Source organism: Camelus ferus, chromosome 13 (assembly GCF_009834535.1).
Source record: "Camelus ferus isolate YT-003-E chromosome 13, BCGSAC_Cfer_1.0, whole genome shotgun sequence".
In the NCBI taxonomy this organism is placed as follows: Eukaryota; Metazoa; Chordata; class Mammalia; order Artiodactyla; family Camelidae; genus Camelus; species Camelus ferus.
The window spans coordinates 36,601,873-36,619,432 of NC_045708.1; the positions used below are offsets into that span (position 1 = coordinate 36,601,873).

A 17,560-nucleotide genomic window follows, 5' to 3' on the forward strand; every position below is an offset into this window, starting at 1 on the left:
AGCCATCAGAATATTAACTTGTAAAAGTAAGTAATTTTAAAACTCAGAGAAAGAGAAAGAAGAAAAGCTCAACAAAATGTCAGTAAGGAAAAATACTGCCTACTACGCTAGTATTAGACCACATGCAATGATAACAGAAGGAGGGAAATGTCCGCCTATACATAACTGTAATTTCTAAGTTAATGTCAAAATGAATGGTTAAAAATATCTCACTACAATATTTTTTTAACCAAACATCAAAAGGCAAAGGTGGTGTTTACATGGTAACAGTTCTAACTTCAATTCTTTCATGAAGCATACAGCTCTACTTCCAAAGGGCCTCCCTAAAATACTTATATGCCAGTGTCACTACAGTTGGGTTCAGTAAGGTAATAACCTTTGCTCATCCTTTAAATTATTGTTGGAGAAACGACACCAACCAAACAATTCAAGACTGTAGAGGAAGGGAATCCACAAATATGAATTTATAATGTATTAAGCTTGTGAATTTACTGCAAAGGTATTTCGGTAGGTACAAACTATTTGCCTCCTCTTCATCTCCCTACCCAACCTCCCAAAAATTCCAATAAAGGCATCAAAGTCTCAAATGTTTATCCCCCTCCCCCGAAAACCACTACAATGCCCCGCTACCCTCACCACCTCCTCATCATTCTTTTTCACTCTCCCCTGAATTCACCACACCCACACTCCCTACAGCACACTCTCCTATAAACAACCTAAAACCCCTCATCCAAAGCACCTCATTCTTAAAAGCCCCACACTTAAACCCCCAAATTCTATACATTCCCCATAAAATATAGGAAACACTACAGAGTCCACACACAAAATAACCCAATGTAACACCCCCTCACCCTACAAATCCCATTCAAGCCGTACATAACACATTCTACACACACCGCCTAACATAGCATATGAATTACACATTCCCTTAAGTTCACAACACACACACGCCAAGCCACGTACCGGATAAAAACCCAAACTACACACCACTGCAGTGCTCAAACAAACGCTAGGAAGAGGCCACCCTTTTGGCATCAGGAACCCACGAGGCTGTAGGTGGGAGGGTAACAAGGCCCGATACTTCACCTGAAAATCCGCCAGGATCATCTCCCGGTCCATGTTGGACGCCATGGCGGCCGCCGAGTTCCGCGACTCCGGGAGCGAAGCGCGCACCTGGGAGGAAGACTGCGCCTCCTGCGGCCGTCGCCGCCGCCGCCGCCGCCGCCGGGCGCCGAGGGGCTGGCGGGCAAGCCGGCGGGCGGGCCGGCGGGCCGGCAGGCGGGGCAGCGCGGGAGGCTAGGCGTTCATGCACTCGGTAACCTTCAGGCGCCTGGGCCGCCCGCCTGCGCCCCGCGGAGCTCACGCCGCAGCCGCCCCGACACGGAGGTTGGTAGGGATATGGGTCCGGTCTTACTGTCGCCGGCCAGGATGAGGGCAGGTTGCGACACCCACGCACCTGGCTCCTTTCAGCGGCGGCGAGACCGGCGGAGGGCGGGGAAACCGAACGAAAGAGCAGGCGGGCAAACGCCACGGCCGCCTCCGCCTCCGCCTCCTCCGCTTCCTCCCTGGCCGCCGCCTCCGCCCCTGGTTGGCCAGCGCCGCGGCTGTCGCACATTTTGCCTGTCATCGAGGTCGCAAAGCGCCGCTTTGCGGCTGCCACGTGACTGCCCTCCTGTCAAGCGCTGAGCGCTCGACTACCGGACGGAGATTCGCGCGCCGCCGGCGGGGACGCCAACCTGTAACTGCGGGAGCTTGAAGTCCCGCAACAGGTTATTCTGGTTTGAATTAAGCAAAGACTGCGGAGTACTGCCTACCCCTGACTGGGGCGGAGATCAGATTCTGCGCCTTACGTGGTTACATAGTCGCACACATACACATCAAGCCTCACAAGCCAACTCAGCACCGTGTCGCAACCTAACAAACAGCATTTAATAAATGCACATTTTCTCTAACAAAGTGTCACCAAAATACTTGAGGGCTTTGACGCTCAACCTGTCAAAACCCACTTACACACTAACACTCGATCCCAAGCCCCATGACGCTTGCATCCTCAGACTCTGAGTAACAAGAAACAACCCCACTCCCACGGTAGACATGGGCAGACATGGAAGCTGAAAACGGGGAGACTATCGATCCCGAGAAAAAGATGAGCTTTTTAAAATTAGTTATGAGAAATAAAAAACCTTTCTATTTGTGTGGCATATTTATTTTTTAGATCTGAGACAAAAACCTTCCAAATGGGAGAAAACTTGAGTCCAGCTTTGATTATAGTTAATCTATTTAAATACTTAGTCCTAAATGAAGAGATTACATTAAAATACTCAACAAATACTAAAAGTTTTCACTTTTAGTCAGAAATTCAAAGCCAAGAATAGCCAAAAACTATGTACAATGAAGTGTGACAGTTTGCAATTGTCATCCCCACTGGAGGAAGAGTGACACTGGAATAAATTCAACGCTGACTTGGGAAAATTAATCTTCTGGACTGTAATGGAGCATGTACTTGCCTTGGAAAGTATGTAAAATCCTGAAATTGTGAAGTAAGATTGTTGATTTTGTGCTGTAGAGTTAAAATAGATACTGGTGAAATCACCATATAGAATCAAGGCCTAGGCCATTGTATTCCCTGAACACAAAGAGGACTACAGTGTTCTAAAGATCTAGGCTTATTCTGTGTTTTTTTCTTTGAATGAAAACAGTCTGGCCTACAACTCTCATGTGATAATGTGGATTTAGACCAGAATTCGCTAGATAAGGAGTAGAACCCTCCATAGTCAGATGAATTGAAGTGTCTTGGTTAATTGCCTCCCCTAAGGAAGTAATTCCAAAATATAACACAAATGTGAATCATGAGGTGAAACACAGTTTACAGAATTTAAGAATGGCAATTCGGTTGCCCCATTAGTATAGGTCAATCTCAGCACAAGGCAGGTGAATAACTGTCTCTAGTTATACGGCCAGAATTAATGCAGCCCTGCAAACTTAAGGTTTTTCTCCGTGATGATACGTGTATATGTCAAAGCCCATTCAAATCCAGTGCTGCTCTCCTCCCTTCCTTCTCTCCATCTGGAAATTAAAAGAAATTGATAATATAGAAAGAGGGGAAGAATACCCTAGACATTCAGACATATGGGTTCTAGTATTGCTTTCCCAACCAATTAGCTGGGGGAACTTAAACTCTCTGACTTCAGCTTCTGACATGACTATTTCAGGTGATGAGAAAATTATTTTGAAAATGCATCAAAACATAAAACATTTTTACAAAAAAAGCATAGATTTCATAGTCAGTATTACTAAGCTTGATTTCTAATTCTGCCCCTTGACCAAAAAAAAAAAAAAAACTCTTAGTCTCAATTTCTTTATCTCTAAAACGGCGCTTATAAAACTCAGAGTTATTCTGAAAATTGAGTGATATAATTTAACCCTCCATGCTATACAGTTCCTGAAGAGACTGATTCTTCCCTATGATCTAACTATTTATGGTTGGATACCCAGAATCCAGAGTAATTTCCCACTACGGAGACAGGAATGAAAGAAAAATAAATACTGAATTAAGAGAAAAAATAATTCCCCAGAATATATTCCTTAAGAGAACAATTTCATTCATAAACTGAGAGAATAAGAATGTATAGAGTCTCTGTACATAAGCATGAGTAAAGAAAAATCAATCCATTCTCTTAGTTGGTCTACTGCATTAACTCATGGAGCTCAGTCTAATGCAAATATAGATCTTTTTCCAGAATCTCCATGTTCTTTGATCTTACCATTTCTCTTTTAAAAGGAAATTTTATTTCATATTTTTCAAATATATATAACAAAGCTTATTTGTAGTTATTTTGCTGAATTTTTATTTGGAATAATTTTAGATTTACACATTACCTGCAAACATAGTACAGAATGCTCCTACTTACTTATATCCAGCTTCCTCTAACCATGGTACTACTATCAGAACTAAGAAATTAACATTGGCATAATACTGTTAATTACAGTCTAGAGACCCTATTTGGATTTTTACCTTAAGGTGCTTTTTCTGTTCCAGGGTCCAAACCAGAATACCACATTACTTTTAGTGGTCATGTTTCCTTAGCCTCTTTCAATCTGTGACAATTTCTCGGTCTTGACTTTTGAAGAGTAGTGGTCAGGAACTTTATAGAATGTCCCTTCGTTTGGGTTTGTCTTATGTTTTCTCAGAATTATGCTGAATTTATGGACTTAGGGGAAGAATACCACAAAAGTGATGTGTCCTCATCACATTGTATCAGGAAAACATATAACCAACATGATTTATTACTGGAGGCGCTAACCTTGATTGATTAAGTTAATCAAGATTTTTAACAATACTACTCAATTATGTAATTTGTGAGAACATTAATGCTACTATAGAGTTAGATCCACACTTAAGTAATTAAAAATAGATTCCATATAATGATTTAATGTTCTTTAGGAGACTAGTGCCTGATCCTGGACTCTAAAGTAATGGAAAATGAATAATATTTGGGGACCCAAGATCTGAGTTCAAATCCTATATCCACTACTTACCGGCTTTAAGTCACAATCTCTATAAGCCTCAATTCCTTCACCTGAAAAATGGGGATAGTTATATTTCCCTCACAGAGTTGTTGTACAGATTAAATAATGTGTGCATCATATCTTATAACCATGAAACACTATACAAATATTAACTGTTGCCATTATGTTTAAGCTTTTTAGTTGCTTACTGGGCATTTTTTCTTACTTTCAAGAAGACTTTCATAAGTGGTGTGAGTACCGATATAAAAAAATCTGCTGAGTCTCAGAAATAAAGTGCCAAAGCTACAATAATAAAGTGATAAAAAGGTCCCCTGATGGTACCAGTCTGTTTTCTACCTCTGATGGATCTATAAATACAACAAAACGAAGGCTCTGAGACTATACAAAGAAATTGTAAATACCATATACGCATTTCCGTAAGTTAATCATTCAGAAACTATGCATACTTGAGTCAATGAGGGAAAAGAGCAAAATAATTTCATTATAGTATTTCTATAAACTCTTTAAAATTAGTATGGACTGCTGGGAAATAAAAAGATTTCCATGACTGTTAGTATTTTATATCCAACTAAAAGTCTCTATTTCAGAGACATGTCATTAATGTGTTAAAAGACAAACCACTACTTTCAATATAATAGATGTTGAACTGTGAATTTTTCTTGTAGATCATGTTAGAATGTAAGCTTATTGAGGGCAGGGATACTAATCTTTGAATCTACTACAGCGAACTAGCATGAGATTTTCATTGGATGTCCTTCGTATTGCTTACTTATGCTCTCTGAACTAAGATTGTAACCTCTGTGCTGCCAGATCTGGGGTACACAATAAGCAAACTAACATATGCTTTAGGATACCAGCAAAGCCAGGTTAAAAAAAAAAAAACTTCCTTAAAGAATTTAATATTTCAGCAAGAGCACTGAAGTAGTCATCATGGGAAAAATCAGAACTTCGTTGGACTTCCTTACATTTATTTTTTGGTTTTGTATTATTTTTGTTTTTATTTACATATGAGATGAGTTGGTAGGACGTCAAAATCTTTTCAGTGCTTAGGATCTCCAAAAATCTTAATCCAATTCTGCATGCATCTTAAGTTACCATAGGTTTTATTTACTCAGTTATTCAGCAAAAAGTATTTTATTTCATGAAAATTGTAACACATGTATACCTATACTTTACATAATGAGTAAACTCTAAGATTCTTCCTTATTTTATCTTCCCTTAGCAAGAAACCATAATAAATGCCAGAAAGCAACTCTCATAAGTTGGACTGATACCAGTTATTAGCCAGCAGTGCCACTATATCATCACACCCTCCAGTTGTATTCAAAGATTACATAGTAATTTCCCAAGATAATCATAAGTAAATTACATTATTTATGGTATTTACTGGTATATATGAAATCCTAAATGTTCTACTTGAAACGTCTAAATATATGTAAGAAATGAGCGGAGTTCATTTCTTGGGTTGTAGTTTAGGTTTGATTCACATTTCAAGTTTAGTTACCTAAGAAAAGACCACTGGTTATTTTTTTTCTCAACAATTCAGTTAAAGGAAACACTGTCAGATTCTTCCCAGTTTCAGTTCTCCCTCTACCTACCAGCCAATCTGTTGCTAGATGATTAGCCAGATGTTTTTGGTGTGTTTTGTTGCTAATATTCCCAGTACACTTCAAGGAGCTGGGTACAGATGTTGCTTGAGGATATGCTTGCTAGCGGCTGGTAGTAATTAGACCACCTATCATTTTTTTCTTGGTTTCATTTTGACCACTGGGTGCATCATACAACCGTGTTGCATATTTTTAAGAGCAAGAAATACAGAAAGCAATAGCAGTTAATTAGCCTTACATACCTAAAAGAGGAAGTTAAAAGTACAGAGAACTGGTGTCTCAGATGACTGAAATAAACGATTAGGGAAGGGACTATTCCTTTACATTTAGACATCCTCCTCCCCCTCCCCCAATTCAAGTCCCATCTAAGTAGTCAAAGAGAGAACTTTGACAATAAAGAAATTGCCTTGTTAGAAAACCCTCCCCAAGACTTATTTTTACTTTTGTTTTAAAGTTAATTGCTTTTCTCCCTTTCCCCAAAGAAATGGAATATTTGTTTCAAGTCCCTGGAACATTAAGGCTTCAGGGTTCGTCATGATTTCTTACCTATACTAAGTCTTTAGTTTTCGTAAAAATCAGTCTGTAAAAGACTTTAGCTTTTTCTGGCACTGTTTTGGCTGTCAGTCGGATCTCTCCCTCCACCCCCGCGGCCCCGGGCGTTGATCTGGCAGGTGCGAGGCCGAGGCTCTGGGCTTAGAAAAGGAGGCCGAAATTACACAGCGCGCGCCCCAGAGGAGGAGACGGCTGCCGCAGGCCTGGCCGCCCAAACTTCGACAGCCTAGCAGGGGAGCGCGGAGGCGGGCTGGTCTGACCCGCCAAGGCCGGGAAACAGTCGCTTCGCTCCAGCCTTCAGCAGCCAACGCCGCCGAGCCTCTAAGGCCCTGCGGCTCTCCGCAGCCTTAATTAACAAGCCTCTTTCCCCCACCTTCGCCCCGCCGGGCTCCGAGCAGCTTGGGGTTTCGCGTCTCAGAGTCCATCCCGCTCGCCAGCCGGAGGAGGCCAAGCCCGGCTCCAAGGAGCGAATGCCGCTCCGGCGGGGTCCTGGCAGCGGGTGGGAACCAGCGCAGGAGACTGAGGGACCGAGGAAGGGAGCAAGGAGGCGGGAGAAAGGGCGCGGGGCGAGGGGCGGGGCGAGCCCGGAGGAGAGCTACAGCGCCACCAGGGCGGAGGGCGGGGCGTGGGCGGTGCCCGGCCTTCCCGCTCCCGCCGCGCTGCAACTCCGCGGAGCCTCCTTAAAACTCTGCCGTTAAAATGGGGGCGGGTTTTTCAACTCAAAAAGCGCTCAATTTTTTTCTTTTCAAAAAAAGCTGATGAGGTCGGAAAAAAGGGAGAAGAAACCGGCACCGTCTCTGCAGCAACAACAGAAGCAGCAATTGTTTGAGCGAAAAAAGAAGCAAGAGAGGGAGGCGAGGAAAAGACCAGAAAGGGGCACGACGCACAAGTGTCTGTAGGGGTGAAGGGAGCAGGGACCGGTGATTTGGGGGGGATCAGCTACAAAAGAAACTGTCACTGGGAGCGCTGCGGCTCGGGAGGAAGCCGTGCTGCCCGGCTCCGTTCCAAGGCAATCTGGCTGGCGGCCGCTGCCCTATCGGTGGCACAGGCTGGGGGCACAGGCTAGGGGACTGCGAGAGGTTGGCGAAGTGACACCGGGCGCCGAAGCCGCTGGGTTGTCGCCAAGAGGGCGGCGGGACAGGCTGCGCCCTGAAATTGTGGCAACTACTCACACTGAGAGCTGACCTGAGACTTCCCAGGACCCTCCGATCTCCGGAGGCCCTCAGAAAACCGGGAAAGGAAGGAAAAGAGGCGGCGGCAGTTCAATGAGGATCTACAGTAGGAAGTCTGAACTGGCTCGGTCGTAGGCGGGAAGTTACCGGTGGGCTGCCCTGTGCAGCCGCGATGCTGCAGCGCGCTGCCTCATCAGCCCCGGCCCCCTAGACGCTCGCCGCATCGCTCTCCCCTTTCTTCACGCTGCTGGGAGTCCCGGGACCCGGTGGGGCCGGCATGACCGGCTTGCCGGTGACCCGCCGCGCGCCCGGCCGTCTCCGGAGACGCGCGCCGAGCCTGGCTCCCACGGCCTCTGAGGCTCGGCGGGGCTGCGGTTGCGCGGCGGACGGGCTCCGGAGCCCTCCCGCGCAGCGTTAGCCCGCTGCTCGTCCCGGACGCGAATAAAGACTCCTCGGGAGAAGCCGAGGCCACTGGGGAGTCGTTACGACCTGTAACTTGAGGGCCACGGAACTGCTACTCTCGTTTGCTTTTGGCGATCATCTTTAACCCCCGGAGCACGTCAGCATCCAGCCACCGCGGCGCTCTCCCTGCAGCGGAGGACTCAGGACTAACCCTTCGGCGAGACGGATGGAGACCGAGCCCCTCCGAGGACCTGCTCCTGCGGTTCTGGCTCGCGCGGCTCAAGTCACCACCGTGAACAAGGGTGGGTTAATGCTTTTTCTTCCCCCCAGATGTCTCTTCTTCCGCGGTATTTTCTGCCCTGATCTAGTCCCTTAAATCTCCGTACACATTTCTCACAGAGATCTGTAGTGTAGCTACGTGACAACTCTGCCTACATTTTACGTCCAGAGTAATTTACAAGAAATATATGTGTGTCTGTATATCTCTCTGTTTAATCACCAGAATTCTTCATAGGGGTTAAGCTAAAAAGCGAGGAGCGGAGCCCCTCTCCAATGGCTCAGTTTTGCTGAATAATCACGTGTGAATCGAGGGGCGGGCTTTTGGCAGGCAGATCTTACTAGTATTTACTACCAAGCTCTACTCCAGATTAACCATCCCAGTCCTTCTGTCAGTCTCCGATGCCATCATGCAGCCTGGTTAGGAGCAAAGGAAAGGGGAAAAAGGAAAACAACTAATTCATCTTTTCCTGATCGTCAGGACCCTAAAGAATGGCCGAGCCTTGGGGGAACGAGTTGGCGTCCGCAGCTGCCAGGGGGGACCTAGAGCAACTTACTAGTTTGTTGCAAAATAATGTAAACGTCAATGCACAAAATGGATTTGGAAGGACTGCGCTGCAGGTTGGTATCCAGAGAGGTGGGGAAAACAGGTCAACAATGTTGCCTACGTGATCCGGGTTTCTAGAATAACAGCTTTTAAGCTTTCAGGGGTACAAAATTTCACTGTTTTTAAAACTAGTTGGTTGCCATATTTTATATCTTTAAGTGGATTCAACTCCCCAAAATGACGTACTTTGAACAAACTCGTCAAATTCAGTAACATCCTCGATATCAAGTGGGTTCCAGGTTTGGTCTTAATTTTGGGAATGCTTTTGTGACGGTGGGGATTTTAAAGCAGTCGTAGCAGCGCCGAGTTTTGGGGGTTTTTTTTTTTTTAGACAGCTCTGTAAACACATTATTATGATTATTATTTGAAGTAAATACACTGCTATTAGTGGTTTCCGTACTTTGCTCCAATAATTGACTTTAACGTTAATTTTCTTGACTACTGGTGAGAGTGTTTTTCCTTCAAATGCTTCAGGTTTTGACAAACGACCTTTCCTCATTTGGAATGGGTGGCCTGGGCACGGGCATAGGATGTACATTTCACAGTTAATGTAATACCATCCACCCATTCAGGATTGAGGAGGAATAAAAAGTTGAATTTTCTAATCAGAGGTTAGTTTATAGTGTTTTTGTCTCTGTGGTCATGCCGTGTAATGTTATAATTTTTAGTAATTAGATTTACAAGCAACAAATGAAACACGTCCAGCTGCCAAGTATTGTACCTGATAATTTTTTCCCTTCTCTGAACGTTATCATGTAACTTAGTTGAAAGGTTTAGAAACAGAAAAATGACAAAGTAGTCTCAAATAGTTGCTTTATCTGAGTTCTAATGGTTTTTTTATGAGCTATTTGTATTCGAAATGCAACACATAAAGCTGTTTTTGAAAATCCATTGGGCAGACGGTTTTGAGAGTGCTTTGTTTTAAGTGCAAGAATTAGAAATTTAAGTGGCAGAAGATGTACTATTAACAGACGAAGTTCATACAGCCTGTACATTTTAAATCAGAATACACTGACTTTACAAAAATTTCATTATTAAGGAAGCTTATGCAGAGATACTAAATTATTTATCTTGTTATTTCAGGTAGATTAAGTGGGGAAAGGATTTTTTTTCTTTTCCCACCGAGTAGTTTTTTTAAACAAGTTTGGAGATGATAGCAATGCCACAAAGTTAATATATTGAAAAGTTTCCTATTGGAAATTCAAAATATTATATAAATATGAAGAATGAGCAACTTAACCCTGTAAGAATAAGATCTTACGGGACTTTTGACGAGCAGGAAGACTGGGAGATTAATACTGCAAAAAAAAAAAAAAGTTTTGACAAACATTTTAAATTCAACTCTGCAATCTTGTTTATATTAAACATACTTGTCAAGATACTAACACCCACTTATTGTGGCTTAGTCCTAGTACATATAATGAAACACACACAAACAGGAGTCTCAAGGCTTATTTTCAGTATGTATAAGCCTGGCTCTGAAATTGTGTCATAACTCAAGAACTTTCTTTCAAAACAATTTCCAATATTACTATTATTTTCTGTGAAATATGGCAAAATTTCTCCTACAATTATGTTTATTTAACTCAACTGCAAAAGCTTCCCCCCCCACCCCGTCTTAGTGTAAGCTTTTCAATCAGGATGGTGTCAAAGGCCTTAATCGTACATTTGGTTTACAAAGATCCAGGGTGTCTGTCTCTTATTTTTCCCAGTCCAGTTCCTTAAATGTGACTAAATTTTTAGGGGCAGTTATGATCAAAATTAGATTGTATTAATTTTTAATAACAAAAGTATATTTCATTGAAGTTCTTGAAAAATAAATTATGTATCATTTTTAACCTATGCCCTAAAGGAAGGGCTAAAACCCACCAGGGTTTTATCAACAGGGAAGCTTAGCATCTTAGCCATCTATCTAGTTTGCATTTATAAAATATTATTCATTCCAAATATATTTATCATATTACTTAATTTGTGATTTTTAGACAAACATTTTAAAGAGATACATCAGCTTTGTAAGTATTTCCCAATGTATATTTAATTTCACAAACATTTGAGTATCTACTATGTAATTCACTTATTATAAATTTAGGTTATTATGACTATATCTAAAAATAAATTAAAACAATTAAAATGTTGAAATTTTCTTGTATGTAAATGAGACTGTATTTTTCACAACTAAATTTTATGTATTACATAATTGCATGCTGCTCTACAAGATCTTTTATAATTATGAGAGCCTAATAGAGATCTCTTATTAGAGTGAAATATATTCAAACAGCAGTAGATAAGTCTTTGTCATATGAATTATTTGTATGTTGATGGCAAATTTTAATACCAAATTCTGGTTTTAAAAATACTGGCAGTTTACAAATAGCTATTCCTAAATGCCTGATAATAACTGCAAAAGGAAATAAGATGGGATCACCAGATGATTAATAAGTGGCCTGAAATCACAAGACCAAGCTCTCTGTGTCCCAAAATACACATTAAATATATTATTTTATCTTCTTTTGCTCACTTGAAAATTAGGAGGCTAGTTAGAACTTTAGGGAACAATAAGTAATATAGTAGGATGACTGTTTCTTTTCAAGAACAGTTGCCATACAATCATCTCCTATCTAATACAAGACATACCATGAACTCAGTTTTAGATAAATCAGTATCATAGGCAATGTAGAACATTTTTTAACACTTTAATAATCAGTAACATTTTAAATTTTCAAGTGAAGGATTCTAAGCACTAATTACACCTAGTAACCCATATGAAGTAACTGCAAAGAAAAAAAACTATTAAAAAATTTGGAAACTTGGGATTACATCTATTTGGAGAGAACTTGTGAAAATTAATCATTTAAGAAAATACCACGTCTGGATTTTTAAGAGATCATTTTTACACTAGTAAAATCAGACTAGATGGAGTATGATGTGTGTAAACACTTCTTTGAGGATTTGAAGAAAGTCACTTTCCTTATTTCTTTTTAGCCATTTAGGCAATAAATTTTACCCACATTTTAGTTTCTAGAATTAATATCCCCAGGCACATTTTATGACCATGAACAAGCAAACAGAAGGAGACTTATTTAAATCTCAAACTCATTTCATTTATTTTAATAAATTCATGAAATTACACAACACTTCATGGGAGATAGAGAACTGAGTTGTCAGCTGAATTTTATACAAGTTGGACTCATTCTATTTTATTGATCAATTTATCCTACTTTGGGGCCCATTTAAGATGGTCCATCATAGAAGGTCAATTTTTAGAACTTTTCTTCTACTTTTACCTATTAGTACTCATTTCCTGCAACTGAGTCCTTCAAACCTGGTCATCTAGGTCTTCCCCAAGTACACCTTCACCAAAAATAGTACATAAATAGGAGAGATGGATATTTTAAAAATATTCTTGTAGTAGGAACTCTTGAAAGAGTCTACCGTTTTTTCTTCTTTTCTAGGTTATGAAACTTGGAAATCCCGAGATTGCCAGGAGACTACTACTTAGAGGTGCTAATCCCGATTTGAAAGACCGAACTGGTTTCGCTGTCATTCACGATGCAGCCAGAGCAGGTTTCCTGGACACTTTACAGACTTTGCTGGAGTTTCAAGCTGATGTTAACATCGAGGATAATGAAGGGAACCTGCCCTTGCACTTGGCTGCCAAAGAAGGCCACCTCCCGGTGGTGGAGTTCCTTGTGAAGCACACGGCCAGCAAAGTGGGGCACCGGAACCATCAGGGGGACACCGCCTGCGACTTGGCCAGGCTCTACCGGCGAAACGAGGTCGTTAGCCTGTTGGAGGGAAACCGGGCGGAGGGAGCTTCGAATCTGCAATGAATGTGGGGAGGGCTCTCCCACACTGCCTTCTATTTTGTCAGTTAATTGGTTGGCTCTCCTATTTTAATATCATTTGTTAAAATTCACCTTTTTGTCATATTTTAAGCAGCAAGTTAAGTCTTCTGAAAAAGCTAATTGGAAGTCTTATTACAGATTTATGAATATATTTAAGCAACATCTTTTTCACCTGCAAAATCATGAGTTCTAACATGTAATTGCAAATAGCTTTGGCTTTTTTCCTGAATATTTTATCTTTCCTTGACTTTTCTCCTTGCTTCTCCCTTTGCCAGTCTCAATACACAAGTTGGAGACTTTGTTTTAAAAATGATTTGTCCTGATGCTTCTTTTGCCTGATTAAAACACTTTTTCAAAATAGGACAATGTTTTCCTGTGACTTCCACTCCTCTTGTAACTCCCACATAATTTGCCTCTTGATAAAGAGAACTGTACTAAAAGATAATAACGTTTTAAATCTTGACATTAGAAAGAGTAGACCAATTGAAAATTAGCCTCACTGACGATTCAGTTAGTCTTTTCTTCCTCTCCTCATGCCTCCCCCCAAAGATTCTACTTGGTGCCTAATATTTCTGCTTTAGAACAGAATAAGAACAACATTTTTGGACAGCAAATCTGAAATTATTTCAGTGTGAATTTACCGTAAATCGATCTTCTCTTTTCCTCAAAATTAAGTTGAATGGTTGAAAAACAGGTTTCAGAAGTAATGATCTGAAAACAAATATATGTCAGCTCGAAAAGCCACTTTAAAAAGAAAATGCCATCTTAAAAGTGCTTCCTATTTGTTGATTTTTTAAAATCACAAATGAAACAATTAGTTAAGTAATACATTTCCCAAAATTATACCTTATGTATACTAAGTGGAACACTGAGTTTTTTCTCCCTGAATGTCAGAAGTATAAAATTACAAAATGTTTAAGTATTAAAATATCTACAAATACCAATTTTTAGGGGATAAAAAGCTCAGCAGGAACATATATATAACATATAAGGGTCATAACTAATTTAAGGGCTGCAGTACAATAAATATAGAAACTTTTATACTAAATAAATAGGCCACTCCTTCACATAGTACTTGATTCCAACAAAAAGTTTTGGTAAAGGCATATAAAATCTTCCGAATGTGTTTAGCTAAAAATTAAAAAATTTGAATGAAATTGAAATATCAAATTTCCAAGAGAATTTTCCAGCATCTACTACTTACTTTGTCATCTTACTTAAAGATTTCACCAAAGGATTTCAATGCAAATACCGTTTATAAATTTATAAATACTTTATTCAGCATCTCCCACGTGAACAACAATGTTTTATGTAAAAGTTCCCTTCTTCTGCTTCATAAGCTCCCTGCCCTCACTCCAAAAAGAACAAAATGCTTCAAGGTTTATTGAAGGACATGTTTCTGATGCCTGCCCTAACAAGGATTGAAATGGTTGCAGGCAAGTGGTTTTCAAATTTATTTTCCATGATAGTATGAAAGAATATAGAAGAAAAAATGTAATCCTTTTCTTTTGGTATTTAAAGTTCACCTTCCCTATGTCAAGTGCAACAAGAATTCAACTTCTGTCACCTCAAGCCACAAGATACTGAATAAATTTATTTTTGACAGCAACATGAAATTAAACTTAACACATTTATTTTAAAAGTTTAGGAAAATGTAGAAATTGAGATGGTTTCAAAGAAAAAATGTGTATTTTTGGATTTAAAAACTAGACTCAATATACAAAATACACTGCTTGAGTAAGCTGAATATTTTCTAAACACAAGACTATTACTAAAAAGTAAAAATAGCCCTTATTAAAAGTTGCCACTGTAAAGATGGGCGTTTCTTAAAGTCAATTTTAATGGACTTTTCAGTATTCACCAAGTCTAATATCAAAATTGCTCTTTAGATATTTCAAATACAGGACGTTCATTAAAGCTAAAGAGAAATACTTCTGCAATTGCTTTGTTCTCAGGTGGTCGGAGCAAGATGAGAGGAGAAGGAGCTCTCTCTCTCTTCATCAGCCTAAAATTTGCCTAGGCATTAAAACATCGCCACATCTCTCTGGCTCTTCGCAGGAAATAGCTTTGCTAATCTAAGTATTTTAGAAATGAGTTGTGTGGTCCCCTCTAGGAAATATTAAAAGCCATTATTCAATCTCTCAAAAACCTCAACAATATTCAGTAAGACAAATAGACCGAAATGTATAGGATGGAAGAAACGGTGCTGCAGTTTAACAGGGTCTAGTTTGCAGCGAGCTGAGGTGGGGTAGGATCTCATCTTCTTCAGATGCAGAGTAAAGAGGCAAATGCTAATTAATAAGAGTGATCTGAGCCCTAGAGGATGACGCCATAGAAAGGATGGAGGATAGTAAGCGGAGATGCGCTCTCAAATTCAGTTATTCACTGCGTCCGCATCCACGTCGGGAAACTCAGGCTTAGTCTTTGCCCGGTAAACTGAATGCTGGTCTTACACCTGGGGGAAAGCAGGGCCAGGATGGGAGACCACAGTCCAAGTTCTGGTCCCCAAGCCACTAAGCAAACTGAATTTTACCACATTTCGGTAATGAATTAATATTTTTCTGATAAATAACATGCATCTCGTAATGGTGTGTTGAGCTCCTACATACATACCACGTTGGGTAACTAATAAATAGATAAAATAATTTTGTCTCAATTTGATTGGTAACATTATAAATGTCCCTGATTGTGTTGATTAAACAAAAGTTGTGGAATCCGTGGCCCCGGACTGGTTTCGAAATCTCAGTTCCCCAAAAGGTGCTTTCGGCTTTTGCCGGGGGTAGAGGTAATAGTCCAGAAGTGCTGGAAGATCACAGTGCTGGAGCGAGAAAGGGTCGTACTCTGCCTTTCTGACTGCCCTAAGCGACCTTCATCAAAAGGCTACGGGGGAGAAGGGAGGGGAGAAAGTCCGTGTCCTGGTCTCTCGAGACTGTTTTGATTTTACACCACAGTTCCAAAAAACCAGATTCACACAGGGACCTAGTGAGAGGCAGGAGACAATCTTCCAGCCTAAGACCTGGGGTAAATTTCTGCCCATAGCCAATTCAAGTCCTCTATGGAGGGGCTGCAAAGACATCCTTTCTGTCCCTTCGAAATTCTCCAGACTCCAACCGCAGCTCCCGGTTCCCTGGTGAGGAAGCTAGAGTCCAGAGCTCCCTCCGGGCGCGCAGAAAAGCCCGGGGTGGGGGTGGGGAGTTTCAAAACCGTTAGCTCGCGTTGTTTTTTTTTTTTTTTCCCCTCCCTCGCTAAGGTTTCTTTTCTTTTCTCTTCCTGTCCAAATATTTCAAATTTCCGCGCCTTAAATAACAGTCTCCTTTTATTTAGTTAGTTTCCTCGGCAGGTTTGGCCGCCCGCTAGTCTCTGCCCCCCAGCGGGCTCGGGGCGCCTCGGGTGCCTGGGTGCTGCCTGCAGCCCCTGCGCGCTGCCCCCGGCCCAGCCTGCGCGGCCCAGAGCGCGTCCGCCCGAACCACAGCCCCCTCTCGCCGCGACCTCGCCTGACCCGACTCTCCCGGCACCCAGAGCCAACTAAGGCCGCCCCCCGCCCGGACGCCAGTCGGCCTCTCAACTCGACTTCCCTCCCTGGACTTTGGAGCCTCTTCTGCTTTGGGGTTTGGATCCCGGTCGCCCTGGAGCGGCGGAAGGGCCGCGGCGATAGCAAAGCAGCGGAGAAGGCCAGTGGCCGGAGCCTGCCCCAGCCCCCACCCCGCGGGTAACCTTGGAGGCGCCCTCGGAGTGAGTGTGTGCGCTGCCGCGCCAGCCCGCTGGGGCGAGCGGGCGCACGGTGCAGCAGACAGGAGGCGGGCGCTGGGGGCGGGGAGGGGGAGCGGGCCCCGGTGCCTCACGGCTGCAGCCGCAGCGCCCCGGGAACTGCGGGCTGCCGGGGCGGCCAGGGTCCCCCGGTCTGGCCCTCAGGCAGCGGTCCTTGAGGAGGTGGCGGCCATCCCACTGGATGGTTCCGGCGACCTGTGCCTGAGGACTGGGGCCCGAGGGCGACGTGGGAGCAGGGGCAAGCGGGCCGGTGAGTGCCTAGCTCTCTGCAGAGGTGTGCTGGCGGCGGGACCGGGCGCGGCGGCTGGAGCAACTCGGTGCCCAATGCCAATGCCAGCACTCCCTCCCCCTCCCCCCGTGACAGCTGAGGACAGCCGGGCTCCGAGCCTCGCGTCCCACTGAAAGGAGGCAAATGCCTCTCAGGCTTCCTATCCCCTTCGACTGCTCGGGAAGTTGTCCTGTGGTGTTGCCTTTCCCCCTATTAATTGCCAGACGTCCAGGATTGAAAATGCACGTTCATTCGGAAAGACCCTCAGCGTGAAACACTGAGAATTGCAGGCCCGTCGGGACTTTGGGTGGGGCTGGGGCGCGCAAAACACCTAGAAGTGGTCTTGTTTTTTTCAACCCGGCATAGATCCGAAAAGCGAGTATGGGTCTTCAGCGATGTCTGAAAAGAATAAAAACTCCTCAGATCTGGATAATGGTAAATTAAGGTTCCAGTGAAGTATTTTGCCATCTGCTATAGAAACATCGTGCGAGCTTCAGGTGTTAGGATGTGGGTTTGGAATTTTCTGTACTGTC

At 42.6% G+C, this 17,560-nt stretch overlaps 2 protein-coding genes across 4 annotated transcripts in view; one reads left to right on the forward strand and one right to left on the reverse strand.

Moving 5' to 3' along the window:
* The window catches only part of FAF1 (Fas associated factor 1), a 378,757-nt gene extending 371,707 nt beyond the window's left edge, over positions 1 to 7,050 (reverse strand). Inside the window, exon 1 of one of the 2 annotated variants that reach the window (XM_032494244.1) lies at positions 6,684 to 7,050. Coding sequence is in view for 1 of the 2 variants with exons in the window: in XM_006180232.2 (XP_006180294.1) it covers positions 1,087 to 1,131 (45 nt within the window). In the remaining variant the exon portion in view is untranslated. Of the gene's footprint in view, positions 1 to 1,086; positions 1,583 to 6,683 lie in introns of those variants that run through there. The other variant, XM_006180232.2, reaches the window with a different exon arrangement.
* A 316-nt stretch (positions 7,051 to 7,366) lies between these two features.
* On the forward strand, positions 7,367 to 13,354 carry CDKN2C (cyclin dependent kinase inhibitor 2C). Of its 2 annotated transcripts, XM_006180233.2 has the most exons (3): positions 7,367 to 8,565; positions 9,021 to 9,160; positions 12,599 to 13,354. In XM_006180233.2, the coding sequence occupies exons 2-3, from the start codon at positions 9,032 to 9,034 to the stop codon at positions 12,974 to 12,976; spliced, it is 507 nt and encodes a 168-aa protein (XP_006180295.1). In that variant the 5' UTR covers positions 7,367 to 8,565; positions 9,021 to 9,031; the 3' UTR covers positions 12,977 to 13,354. The 2 variants fall into 2 exon arrangements, with proteins under 2 accessions (XP_006180295.1, XP_032350136.1); XM_032494245.1 differs by lacking the exon at positions 7,367 to 8,565 and having other exon boundaries at positions 8,893 to 9,160.
* Positions 13,355 to 17,560: the final 4,206 nt, after the last annotated feature.

Bases quoted from the DNA above. Each gene is read 5' to 3' on its own strand.
- CDKN2C (XM_006180233.2), top strand. From the start codon at position 9,032: ATGGCCGAGCCTTGGGGGAACGAGTTGGCGTCCGCAGCTGCCAGGGGG. The intron at 9,161-12,598 runs GTTGGTATCCAG...CTTCTTTTCTAG, and splicing joins TTGGAAGGACTGCGCTGCAG to GTTATGAAACTTGGAAATCC.